Source organism: Maniola hyperantus, chromosome 10 (assembly GCF_902806685.2).
Source record: "Maniola hyperantus chromosome 10, iAphHyp1.2, whole genome shotgun sequence".
Taxonomy (NCBI): Eukaryota; Metazoa; Arthropoda; class Insecta; order Lepidoptera; family Nymphalidae; genus Maniola; species Maniola hyperantus.
The window spans coordinates 5,301,554-5,316,486 of NC_048545.1; the positions used below are offsets into that span (position 1 = coordinate 5,301,554).

The 14,933-nt window shown below is 35.9% G+C and overlaps 1 protein-coding gene across 6 annotated transcripts in view; it reads right to left on the minus strand.

Annotated features, from left to right (window-relative positions):
- Nucleotides 1-1,384: 1,384 nt before the first annotated feature.
- LOC117985706 (homeotic protein antennapedia-like) overlaps nucleotides 1,385-14,933 on the minus strand; it is a 292,055-nt gene continuing 278,506 nt past the window's right edge. For all 6 annotated transcript variants that reach the window (XM_034972469.2, XM_069501602.1, XM_034972468.2 and 3 more), the window contains one exon: nucleotides 1,385-4,427. In XM_034972469.2, the coding sequence (XP_034828360.1) occupies nucleotides 4,177-4,427 (251 nt within the window). In that variant the 3' untranslated portion in view covers nucleotides 1,385-4,176. The remainder of the gene's footprint in view (nucleotides 4,428-14,933) is intronic.

A 14,933-nucleotide genomic window follows, 5' to 3' on the forward strand; every position in this document is an offset into this window, starting at 1 on the left:
CATGCAAGCTATCCTTGTACCAAATTTCGAAAAAAAAAAAACTGTTTCAAAGGGATTGAAAAGCTAACAGACAGACACGATTTCGCATTTATAATAAGTATAACTAGTAGGTCTAGCTATAGATTAAAATAACGCAGTAATTTTACGTAGGTACAATTTTTTAGACTATTTTTAAATATAGGTTGGTAGGTAGTTGGGACACTGATATCCCAGAAAGCTAAGTTAAAAAAATCAAATCTCAATAATGACTTCCGGCAAATCAGTTATATATGAAAACGTCCGACAGACAAATACGCGGCCATTTAAAACCCTGCAAAACCATAATTGCTTCAATTTCGAACTTGTCAAAATCACATTAGTTCACCTCTCATAATGGTTCGCCTTTAGCTGGAAGGGGGATTATTAAATAGTCATTAGCGTCCGCCACACCTAGGCAGCGATACATAATGTTCGTGTTGAAACAAAAAAGTAATTTTGAGATTTGTGGCGGCCCGGGGGAGGGGTCAATCAACCGTGACTGACACGGAAGGAACCGGGCCTCCACGCAAATCATTATTTTGTCGTTAGCCTGATATTATGTATTTCGAAATGTACCTTTTACCAACATTATATTTTTAGCTACGGCACTTTTATATACCTACCTACAATACTTAACATGTATTTGAATTGCCTACGCGTAAATACTACCTAGGTACCCATATTTTGTAATGTTTGTTTGAGTGAAATAGGTCCAAATATAGAAAACTTAAATATCCATCAAGGAACCCGCCAACAAAATGGTGTAAGTAGGTTAAAAATATCTAAATAAAAAATAGTAGGTGATGTTAACTACTAAGTACTTACATATCAATCAGAAGCGTAGGTAATTTACCATTATACTTAACTTATCTAATATCAGGTTAAATGGTTTCTGAAATTTATACGGTTTCCAGTAGGTGTTGGTATACTTACACAATATTATAAGTATAATATCCACCTATACATATTTAAATTAAGATTTCCAGTAAAATATTAGATTACATTTTCAGCGAAACAAATCCATGCTACCTACCTACAACTTTAAAAGGGGTTTAATTAATTAAGTATAATGTGGCTCTACCTTTCACACACAACGAAGTTGCCACAGCGCCATCTGTTGTGACCCAAATAAAATTCTCATTATCACACTTGGCAATTTCTCCTTGATTAGAATTACAAACAAGCTCTTTACAAACTCTTTTTTTATTAGGTAAAATATAAATTTTTAGAAAATATGAAATATCCATACGGTCTATCTGATGTTTGGGTCTCATTAGTCATTATTATTTCTCTCTTCATTATTTTCCTCAACTTAATAAAAAATTGTCATTAATTTCCAGTGAGGTGGCACAATAAAAATCTGGCATTTACAATCATTATGCTTTATTAATTTCATGTATTTATATATTTATGACAATATCGTCTCGCCTAACCTTATTATGTTACTAATTATAGTTATATTTCATAAATTTTGAATCGATAGGAAATAATGGTAAATAAAATTCCCCAAATTAGGCTCCAATATTTTTTTCTACGGACCTAATATTTTTAAATTCAAGGACAGTCAGTAGACCTAACAATCGAAACTTAATTGTAATTTTGTAAAACTAATATTTCTTTTTTTAAATTTTACAAACCAAATCTTTTCCACCTGGCGCGGGATTGACTTAAATTGCACATAGTAGAAATAATAACAATCATTCTAGGGTTTAGTATCCACCATAGTCCATAGGTTCGAAAACATTAGGTACCTACACGCATGTTATTTTAACCTAAAGTTAAATGTTACAGTAGCTTCTCTACTTTGTAAAAATTAAATGAAAAATAAATTTAGGTTTAATTTTACAAACAAACATGTATCGCCTAAACTAAATTTGAGATGTTTTCAATTACAGTAATTCACATAAAGTAGCCTAAATTCATGAATGAACCGAAATTCTGAACAAGGATAATGATTATTTGAGTATTGTTATAGATTTCAAAACTCAGTTTTGACTTTTGAGTAAACTGATTTCATATGTAGGTACAATAATTATATTATAATGTTATACAATTAAAATATTATACAGTTATATTTTATTGCGAGGTTTCATTTAGGTATGATAATAATGAATGCTTCATACTCTCTAAAGGTTACAAAAAGTACCAAAAAATTGTCTCTTTAATGTACATTTTAAGAAAAATGTATATGACAATTAATAATTAGTAAATGGTGAAGCTACAGTAACGATTCACTTTATGGCTACTTTTATACGATATAAAATGAAATATTTGAGCAAATTTTATAAATCATATAAACAAAATGCATTCCAGCCAGAGCACTGACTCCTTCCAGTCCAATTGTAAAATAATAAAAACAAAATATGATAGCGAACCTAAAGCAAATCAATAAATAAATATCGTATAAAATATCGACAATATACAGTTAATATAATTTACATTACTTAACGAACACAGCACAAATAAAAATATGTGTAAGATGAAACGGGCTCACCAAGTTCTTAATAAAACATTTACTAATTAGGATCTATGCGAAAAAAACAATTTACAATAAATATGTAGTTTACATTATATCGATAAAACGTATAACGCGAATCCCGACTTATCACCTCACAAACATCTCTTTACTCTCCTTTAACAGTACTTATTCATAAGACTATCAAGATACAAGTAAGTAAATAATTAATGTTCGATTTTTACGTATATTGGTTTCGATAGGCAATGATTTTATAAAAATACCTTTGTCTGTCTCCGTGAGACTCGTATAATATGAAATGGCCGAATAACATGCACCTTCAACGCGCTAAGAAGGCGCCTATAACACTGAACAACCAGTTTATTTCCTAACTTTGGTATACTGTGTACACGTCTTCGCTACTAAGATTCATGTCATAAAGGTCTCAAATTATGAATTAAATAAGTAAATCCCACCGCACCCACAAAACTGATGGTAACTTTTGTTCCACTAATAATTACAATCGTGAGTGAATTTCTCTGTCAAGTCAAATCCAATTTGCTTCGTAAATTTTTACCAAATCGCTACAAACTTCGCCCGCTTTCAATAGAATTAGAAAAGTACATTAAGATTCTTAAGCTTCACCCTTGCAACATTTTACAATAATATTAAATAGATTTCCTATGAATTTATTATCAGTATCATAAATTACGTATATGTGTCATCGAAAAATCGTATACATTGCACTTGTTGAACTGGCCTTTCCAACTACGAAGTTGAGAGTTAAAATCAGAGAAGATTCACAAAATAAAACCCTAGTTCCTGTAAGATCGAGACAAGAACCGATCGTTGGTTTCCAAAATATCAATAATATTATTCACACTAAAACAATTGTACATAATCATAAAATCTAAAATTATCATTTTTATATGTACAAAATAGCATTTCGATAGCTTAATTAGAAATAAAACATCAAATATATTAAATAATAACAATATCGTTACTAATTGCCTTCTTATCAATGGTTAATTATAAGAGGTCCTTATGGTTTTGTATTTCAATACTAATCAAAAGGTTTATTATTTTTGTCACAAAGTGCTTGAGCCTTGGTCTAATAATAATTAATAGTTTCATATTGATTTCGTATATTTATCATTAGATAAGTACGTTTAAAGTTATTGATAAATCTCGATTTAATAAACCCATAAACAGAATAACAAGCACTTTGTTAAGTAAAAATAAAAACAGGAGAAACTCCGAAATTACTGCTCACATTCAAAACAATAACCAAACTAGGTACGTTAAATGTATTCAATCACATCGGTACTGATACAGCTTCACTAATCATATACACTGCTTTTTTTGGTAATTATTGGTATTGAGATTGTTCTATAAATTAATTTATACTTAACAACTGTAAAAATCTCTTCATCACACTATCATTACTCTTTATGCCAAGTCACTAATTACGCATTAGTTATAATAATAATAATATTATCATGAAAAGTCCAACATACAATTTATACAAATTAAACCGTTCTAGTAACTTCGGCCTCCGGATCAATAGTTTCAGATTCATCATTCCGGTGCACAAAATTCAATGTTATATGAAAATAAATGGACACAAACCGACTCGGTGTCGTGAGCCTAAATCTGAAACAGATCGATCTGTCACTTGGACTGCACGAACTAAGCTAAAGGCTTTACTGTGGCGAGGTGGGCGGACTCATGTTGTCCGGTTCATCTCCGGAGCCGGGCTCGCCTTTGGTCTTGTTTTCTTTCTTCCACTTCATGCGCCGGTTCTGGAACCAGATCTTGATTTGGCGCTCGGTTAGGCAGAGCGCGTGTGCAATCTCGATCCGTCTCCTCCTCGTCAGGTACCGGTTGAAATGGAATTCCTTCTCGAGCTCGAGCGTCTGGTACCGGGTGTACGTTTGCCTTCCCCGCTTTCGTTCTGAAAACAGATAACAACACACGTTAGTATGCGCCAAAAAAAACGTGTGAACTTGGGAAGTCGGCCTGGCAGCTCCATTACTCAGACATTAAAAACTGCATAGGCATTTCTGACAAATGGTGGTTATTTGTAAACAGCGAACACTGCCGGCGAAGTTAATTGAAAATTGTTCTGAGCTTATCAATTTGTTAATTGTTTTTGCTTGTTCGGCATTTCTCTTGGCAGTCGGGGGTAACTAAGTTTAATGGATCATACAGAGTTAAACATAAATTTAATTATTTGATACTAAATAAAGCTATCGTGGTTCTATTACTATCTCAAATAAATTATTCTGCAGTTAGTTTGCTGAGGTTTCTTTTAACATAAATGATTTAAAAGTAGGTATGTACCTACTTTTAAATCCCTTGTAGTCATGGTACCCATGTGGATACCATGACTACAAGGGATTTAAACCTACGCAGCTGTATTAATACCAACCTACTGACAACGTCTTACCTAACCTCATTCTATCCTGTAACCCTACTCTAATTGCTATTTAATGCGTTTCAGGAAGCCATTAATTCATCAACATTATCATCGCCATCATCATCATCATCATCATTATTTTCATAATTTCAAACCATCATCGGTCCACTACAGAGCACGGGTCTCCTCTCAGAATAACAAGGGCTTATCTCATAGTCCACCACGTTGGCTAGCTGGCGATTGGTAGACTTCATACTTTTCCTCGCGATGTTTTCTTTAACCATTAAAGCAAGTGATATTTAATTGCTTAAAACGCACATAATCCCGCAAAATTAGAGGTGCGTGCTCGGGATAGAACTTTCGGACCCCCCGACTAGGAAAACACAGTCTCAACCACTAGCCATCACTGATTATTTGCAATTAATTACATAAAACTAATATTCTAAACACAAATCAATGTAGAATTCTACATAGAATAAGACAACGTTTTATTTCGTTGACGTTTCGGGAACAATACGTTCTAGGTTTGTTACAGAACGTAGTTATAGTCCGCGACAGGTTGAGATGGCAATCGGGGTATGAGTTGGGAGGACACCCCGCACACCCGCACGTCACCCACGCTCACCCGCACCGGGTTAGCGCGGGGGCTGTGTGGGGCGTTCCCTCCCCGATTGCCATCTCGACCTGTCGCGTACTACACGTCTGCACGCATCCTTATTCCAAGATTTGAAGCTACACCCTACCGATGCCAATTAAAATAATTTAAGACGCCTTAGGCCCTTTTTCTTTTTGTATCCATTATTCTTCGAGAATATCCAAACCATATTACACTTGTTTTAGAATATGCTTTGAACTGTAATTTAAGCCGTAAATTGAAAATACGATGAGTCTGACAGCAATCAAGGATTTTGAAATTTGAAAAGATGATTTATTTCTGGCAAGCTTTTGCGAGATGTATTTAATTTTCCCAAAGTAAATCTTATCATCAAAGCTGTGCCTAATGGTTAGGACGTCCGCCTTCTATTCGGAGGTCGGGGGTTCGATACCGGGCACGCACCTCTAACTTTTCGGAGTTACGTGCGTTTTAAGTAATTAAATATCACTTGCTTTAACGGTGAAGGAAAACATCGTGAGGAAACCTGCATGCCTAAGAGTTCTCCATAATGTTCTTAAAGGTGTGTGAAGTCTACCAATCCGCACATGGCCAGCATGGTAGACTATGGCCAAAACCCTTCTCTCTGAGAGGAGCCCCGTGCTCTGTAGTGAGCCGGCGAACATGATGATGATGAAATCTTATCATTTGTATCTTATTGGTATTCTAACTTTTTACGTTAATTATCCGTAATAGAAAATTAAAATATTATAACACTAGATGATGCCCGCGACTTCGTCCGCGTGGATTTAGGTTTATGAAAATCCCGTGGGAACTCTTTAATTTTTCTGGATAAACATCCTATGTCCTTCCCCGGTGTGTAAGCTAACTCTGTACCAAACATCAAAATCGGTTAAACTGTCGGGCCGTGAAAAGCTAGCAGACAGACAGACAGGCACACTTTCGCATTTATAATATTAGCATGGATTAGGTATAATTCTACAAAATGCAACTGAACACGAGCGTTTTCGTTTTATGCTGTGGCGAATTTTAAAACCTTTCACTGATATTGAAAGCGAAGCAAAGTGTAACAGACATTTCAAATAATAAAGCAATCTATTTCAAATTGAGTCAAGGCAGCCAAAAATGAAATTTCACAACGTTCTCTATAATTCCGAATACGGTTGATTATTTCCGTTTCAGCGGAAGCACGCAAAACAACTTGCAATACAAGATAAACACGCAAACTTCGAGGAAACTCTGACACGAAACTTGGATTACATTGCAAATAACGTCCTGCCTACTGTTTCCCAGAAAGACAATATTCATAACTTGGAAAAAACAAACAGAACTGCCTCGATGACTAACGCGATGTTTTGTAAGCTTTTAGCTTGCGTTGATAAATCTGCCGAGTGTATAGACAAGATTGTGATTCCTGCTAACTGGAGCATGTGTCAAGTGAGTTTAGCACTTGAAATTGAAATAATATCTGTAGTTAAAAGTGTTTTAAATGAAATAGTTGCGTGGAAGCAACCGGCAGAGCACACAGCTAATGTATGTAATGAATGTAACAATTTAATACACGTGTATTAAATTGTTACATTCATAACATTGGAACTTTTTATGAATCATTTACTCAAAATAGGTACTTTTGTGTACTTTTCGATTATCAATTATTGAATCTGTAAGATAATTGATGTAATGGTGATAATAATAAATTATTCCAAACGTGCCATGGTATGATTTGATGAATAACAGTTGACTTTCTTGTCGGCTTTTCTCAGGATAAATTGTTTTCAAAACCGATGTAGAGTCCCAGACGTGGCATAAGAAGTTGTCGTATAGGTAGGATATAATTTTGACTTAGATTTTTTCCTTACTAACTTAGTTCATGTAAAGAAACGCCAACGAAAAACCACCTTGATAGTGTAGAAAGTATCATTTTCCTTTTTGTTTTTAAAAAGGTAATTTCAATTCGATTTATCAAAATGTGAAAACTATCTAGAAATTTAATCAGAGTCTCAAGAATATAGTGAAAGTACTAAATATAAAAGATTCAATGCTCCAAGCAGTAGGATTGCAGCAGCAACGGATTCAAAATTATCGGCCACTTGTTGCGCAGGATATTGATAACAGCCTCATCGTGGCCCCGGCTACCGAATTTTGGGACGCATTCAAGAATGCAAATGTTATTGGCCAGCGAATATTGGCTATTGCGGTGCATTAATATGCATTGGTAATGAAAACCTTATCGGATCCTCATCTTGGTTTGCATTTTGTTGGACCGATCCATCAAATCAGAGCATTCTTTATTTTCTTGCTTATTCGCATCTAATCTTAGCCATTATAACAATAATTAATTTTTCTATACAGCATCAGGACTTTAGTGTAAGTTTAGGTTAGGTTTTATCATTTACTAGATGATGCCCGCGACTACGTCCGCGTGGATTTAAGTTTTTAAAAATCCCGTTGGAACTATGACAAGATACATATTATATTGTACAACCTAGTACTTAATAATAAATAACTAAAGAAGCTTGAACAGCATCTACAGCAACTAAAACTAAATTTTACGTCCAGAAGACGCTAAACTAAATCATATACGATATAGCTCATGAAATCCCCTTCCCAGCGGGCTTTATATATTACACTGGCGGTTTCATCGCGCACTCAGATGCATAAAACATGATCCCGCCGTCAGATTTAAACCGTACGTAATAAGAGCATTAAAGGACGCGTCTGAGGAGAGGCGCCCGCGGCACGACACTTACAGCTTCATTCAGAAGCGAATATAGCTTGATACATTTTATAAAAGGTTAATTGGTCAATAGTTGGAATAGTTCGAGACTTATTTATGATGTATGTACGAGTCTTGTACCGGTGATAGCCTAGCGGTTAAACGTGGCCTTCTTTTCGGAGAGGATGGAAATCGTAATCCTGAGAGTTCCCCACTATATTCTAATTCGTACTGGGCCAGCATGGCAGATTCTCATTCTAAGAGAAGAGTTTAGGCCATTGACCTTCCTCTCATGTGGGCTGGCAATGTGTTGATCATGATGATGATAATGTACAAGTAAGATACGACGTGGTTCCCAGTTTCCATTCGGACGTGAAAGTTTGGCGGACAAAACGCTTGCGTTACAATTTATACTTCAAAATTCTTAACCATATTTTTCTTGCTCCACATTATTAAATACTTTTATTCTTGAGAATCCAAGCAACGGATTTCATTTACCTACTCTCTAAGTAAATGAGATGCATAAAACATGAGCATAAAAGAAAGTGTGTGAGCGGAAGAGATGTCCATTTCACGACACACATCTTAGCGAACAGGTACTTAGTCATTCTTGATTATTCAGCTAAGCTGGCTTCCGTACTCACAAAACTCTAGTAGTTCATGATATAAACTTCATAGGATGTGATTTTTAATTAGCATCAAGTAGGTATATCTGTCTAAGTTTGACGAGAAAAACAATATACCTACCTACCTGTTTCAAAAATCAAAGCTATTGCCTATTATAGTTTTATGGACATCCTAGAGTTGCAAATTTTTTAATATAGGACCTTAATGAAATTTATTTCTTTAGTTCACTCGTTTATGAAACCGCGTATTTAGGGGCACCAAGCATGCTACATGTACTGGGGCACATAACATGATAATAGTAGGTAGAAAGGTGACGAACAAGTTTATGATAAAATTGAGAAGGTTCGTAACATTTACCCACTCTTCTACGCACGTGTGATGCCGCTTGTTTAGAGGCGTCAAGCTCACACTGGATAGATAAGTATATCTCCTGTATAAAAGCATGATATTATAAAGACTGTGACAAGGGTGGCTATTTCGTTAGTGTTTAGTTAGTGTTTAAAAATAGGAGATTCTTAATCATCACCAGTTCGCCCTATCGCTACGCACGTATGAAATAAGAAACAACGTATCTATTTAGGGGCTTCAAGCCACGCTGCATGTAAGTATAGTCTGGGTAAATGCATGATATCATATAGTTGTCCGTGACAAGGTTAGTCTTCATAATCATCAGCAATACGTCCGATCATCGTATGAATCCGCGTATTTAGGGGCGCCGAGCGCACACTGCATGTGTCGCCGGGGCATATATACCTACCTAAATCATCGAGGGGAACAAAGTCGGCCTCGATCACTTCCACGACGACCTTGGACACGCGTGAGAGTGAGTACCTATACTCGCGATAGATGATTACCTATGTATGTATTTATATTTTGCTTTAGTTTGTATACCAGCATGTATTGTCCAGGGCAAATAGATGATATTATAGGTACAGTGTGTCTAGCGACAATGGTGGTTATTTTGTTGGTACGAACCTTCTCAATTTTTTCAAATCAATGAATCCGCGTGTTTAGAGGCGCCGAGCGCACGCTGCACGTATCACCGGGATCAATACATGTTGTCTTTATGTCTGTGACAAAGGTGGATATTATGTTAGTTTTGTTCGTTCAGCAATACATCCGTTCATCATATGAATCCGCGTGTTTAGGGGTGCCGAGCGCACGCTACATGTATCACCGGGATCAATACATGATGTCATTATGTCTGTGACAAGGGTGGATATTATGTTAGTCTTGTTCGTTCAGCAATACATCCGTTCATCGCATGAATCCGCGTGTTTAGGAGCGCCGAGCGTACGCTGCATGTGTCACCGGGGCATATAAATCATCGAGGGAAACAAAGTCGGCCCCGGATTACTTTCACGACGAGCTTGGACACGCGTGAGATTGAGAATACTCGCGATAGATGATTAAGTATTTTGAAATAAGTGTTAGTTCTCTACCTATCTTAAAACCTAGGTATAAAAAAAATGCTTTTTCCCGCGAATTCGGGTGGATTTAGGTTTTTAAAGATCATGTTGGAATTTCTCAAAAACCTATCAATGTCCTAGTTACATTATTTTATCGTTCATCATTCGAAGACATTCATCGTCTTTGAGTTTGATTCCGCATAAAAGCCGTTCGTTCAAATCATTACTTACTCATCACTTTATAGTGTTCCCTCATCCCGCAGACTATAGTATCGATTGTAGGTAAGTATTTATAGCAATGTTAAACTAAAATTTGTAAACCTGTTATAAAAACGCTGACATTTTGTACAGTAATAATTCCAGAAAGAGCCGTTTTGATGGCTCTCATCAGGTAAAATGCATTAAAAATATAATTAAATCTTGTAAAAAAACCAAAGGCCGTGTTAAAATAAAAATGAAATGAATTTATAGCAACGTAAGCCTAAATACCAAATTCATCAAGGGATGACAAGTGAAAAGAGCTTTTAATTTAATTCGTTGCGGTATCGCGCCGGAGGAATATGAAAAAAAATACAGCAACAGCTTCAAGCGATATCGACAATCCATAATTCATGCCCTACAATTTCATACTTCGCATGCAATTGAATAGCAATAAAACATATTTGGTGCACGACTGAATTATGACTTTATTCTCCAAGTGGCAGAGTTGAAATTCATCTGATAGTACTCTATGTTTACATCGCTATGGAACGGAGGCGCCACTCAGTGTATTGCAACACGGTACATGATATCAAACGTGTATTCATAATATTAATGCAATTTCTCTTAAACGCTTACACGTCGTAAATAAAATTACTGGTTTCGAAGGTCTGAGAAGCGAAGGTTAAAATTTTGCTTTAATCATTTACTTAACACTCTCATTTTGGAAAATAATGATGTAAGACATTTAATTCCTAGAAAACCAATTGTTCGAAATATGATATAATGTTATAGGCCAGTTTAAGAGGACTTATTATTAGTTTGGATAAAAGGAATTCTAGTTATTTTAGTTATATATTCTAGTTATTTTAGTTATTATAGAATCATTTTAGTTAGGTATTTCATAAATACACCACCTCCTTCATCTCAAAACATACGCTTTCCAATTAAGTATCAAATTATTGATACGGTAGGTATATTGGGTAAGTACCTATATTTAGGATTGCAATAAGAACAATTTGGCAACCACGTATAGTTAATAGGTACCTAATGTAAAATGAGTCAGTTTGGAGTTTGATTGGAAATTCGGAAATTCAAAGAAAACTTTACGAATAGCTATACCTACCTACCTACCTATTATCGTTTAGCTGAATCGCGATCAAGTACAAAGCACACAGATATTTCAGTTATAAGTTATACTTATTAGTTAAGGTTTCGGAAATCAGGTGTGGAATCAGTAGACTGAACTAGATATTTTTCGTACGAAAGACCAATGTTAAAATTAGCTTTGGTCCTGAAAAAGTTTTCCTACTAAGTTAAGTATAGTGTGTAATGTGATAAGCAACGTATTTAAAATAACTACTTAGGTATTAAACGAACCGTAGCGCAATACAGTCGTGTTTCAATAAACCCTACATCGCTCATCTCAAAGTACAGATTCTTACACTACTTTTGATGGAATGATTTGTTCAAACAAAAATAATAATATGCTCTATGGGTACTTACTATTTATTGACCAAAGTCCCAAATATTTAAATTAAAAAGCCAAAAACATGGAAGCTTTTGATATTCATTAATCATTAGTGTAGCTGGGCGGGCGTAGACATTATCTACTTTCACAGCTATGTGCATGTTATATGTATGCGAAGGGACTAATGACTAGTGGGTGGATAATATGTAGAAAGAATATAGGTAGGTACTAACCAAAAAAGGATCATTTTTGAAGTTTTATTGTAATAACAATGTGAAAATTATTATGAACACACAAATTAGATAAGAAATTGTGGTAATTCTGTTGTACACAATCTCTAAGCTAAACTTAATTGACTTTCTTGATGAGAGATGAGAAAGAAAAGAAGACATAGGCTTAGCTTAGAGGTTGTGTGATATTTAGTCACAATTTCTTTAGGCATTGCACAAATTTAAAATTATCAAGTGGTCATCACGGGTGATGGTGATGCTCAGTAGGACTTAAGACTTTATTCGAAGATTCGCACCTCTAATTTTCAGAACTAGGTATGAGCGAGCAATTAAATTTCACTTGCTTTAACGGTAAAGGAAAACATCGTGAGAAAACCTGCATGCCTGAAAGTGCTCCATAATGTTCTCATAGGTAAAGGTGATCGGTACTTGGCCAGCTTAAACCTTACTCATTGAGACTCCTGTCAATGGGTTTGAAATGTGTGTGTAGGGACGGGTGAAATCAGAAATCATAATAAAAACATTCGGTCGGACCTCGAAAAGAATTTATATCGCGCATACAGAGCCATCAGTCAGTGTTGTGTCGACGCTGATTCCCGTCGTGTTTCGCATTCGAAATGGAATGTTATTCACCGAAAATTTCGCTTCGGCGTACGCTAAAAATTACGCGACTCCGGCCGGGGATTGAACGAAATTCCGCCCGCAAAAAAGGTGTCAAATGAAATATTCAAATATATTTTAATATAATTCATGCGGCGGGCGTTTCATTTCTCTCCCTCGTAATGGAATGCTAAATTTTCAGGCGAACAAAAAATATATATTAATGCGTGTACCTAATAGCTTATACAAACTCGTTTGTTGGGTATTGTTGCGCACAATGGATGCCATAACTCCGCGTCGCTGCCACGGCCGGTGACGTCTTTGTTAGGCTCTAGCTTTGTTCGCAACGCGACTCCGCCTGTCGTCGCGCGTCGTCCTAACTCCTACCCGCCTGTGTACCCCGCCGACATTCACATCGCCACCCACACTACCTACGCCGATAATTAATTTTAAACCCACATTAATGCCGCTCAATCTATACTCTATACTTTTCCAACTCCATTTCATTATTATAGTAATTATGCAACAATAAACTAATAGTATTTTCGTATCAAATTTGACGTACATAGTTCCTTTCGTAGGTAATTAGGTACGGCATGTTGGAGTCATTACAGTAATTTGCAGGAAAGCAAGAATGAATATTTGAGAAGGCGATAGAATGTGAGTAATTGCTTCGGATCACGAAGCGAAAAGTTATGAAAGGTGTTGGCTAGGGCGATTTTTCAACGCCAGTCGTGAACGCGAAAATCTTAATGAAAAAGAAAGTATTCAATCACCAACCACTCCGGCATTAGTTCCGTGTACATCGAAGTATATAGGTGCCTATATGAAATGAAAATGAAAATGAAAAAATATTTACCAACTAACTAACCAAAAAACAACTTTGTAAATTTTTCCTTGTCCGGTGGTACCACACTAGGTAATCCTGTGTTTTGCTTTTTCAGCTCAGTAGACTAAGGTATTAAAAGTTAAAATAAGGTACTGGTGTTTGGTACTCTGTGGGTACAGATGAAATATTTTCACAAAGTACCCTTAATGTTAGATACAGGAAAAGTTTATCAGTTTCATCGTAACTTAAGAAAGGCATCCATGGTACTTTTTTTGTTTAAAAGTACAATTTTATATATTTTGTTTCAAGCTATCCAATTTGGAAGAAAGTAGCAACGCATGCGAAAAATTCATCTCGGGAACGCATTAGGGGTCTAAGATGAGGTTCGCCGCGGGACGGCTGGCCCCAGGAGGCTTCCCTCGAACGCCCAGGGGCGGCCTCCGCTCCAGAGAATATTTGACACGGGTCTGGCAGATAGACAGCCCGGTCATGTGTGATCCCCGGGCAGGAAGCGAGGGGTTTTTTCCGCGCCTCCATCTATATCGCTACCTACAAGTATAAGTATGATACGTTATGATTTATGCGCCCCTGTTGACTTGCACATGTGATGCCGTATGATGTGGCACTTTTTGTAATTCTCCTAATGAAACCATCTTTTATCACGTCAATAATGTTTCCACGATACCATTTCTAATTTAATATTTATAGTAATTAAAGTTTGGAACTATTTCTGGATCATTTACGTCATAAAGTTTATTGCTTCTAATATTCGAATTATTATGATTCCATATCATTACTTTCATTTCGAATTCTAAATGGTTCAGGTTCGAAAATTGAATTTTAAGACCACATAATAAGTTCGGCTTCATCGGCTTAGTAGCGGTCAAAGTTTGATTGGCGTTCTAACCCGACGTTTAATTAATGTAGGGCAAGCTATCCTAACTTCGTGTTGAAGGGAGACGGTAAACTCGAGACAGAAAGAGAGAGGTAGTTTCTTAGAATGTTGCCAGATAATAGAACCAAAGTTTCTCTCCAAGTTAGCAGTTTAGTCAATTTCGGGTCGGTTGAAGTTCCGGGTCGACATGCTAAGTAACGAGAAAGTGGAAGACATGACTAGCGTAAGTATTTTGATTTAAATATTTTATCTACACAACGAATTTGTTAGTATACCTACCTATAACTAGCTATTGAAATATGAAAAATTAGGTACTTAGATTAAGTCAGAAATGTAAAAAGGAAAAATACTTAAGTATTGGAAAGTAGAAAAGATAAATAATTAAGTAATAGAAACCGAAACTTATGAAATCACTGAATTAGCTGTATTTACGAATACCTACCCACCTAGATA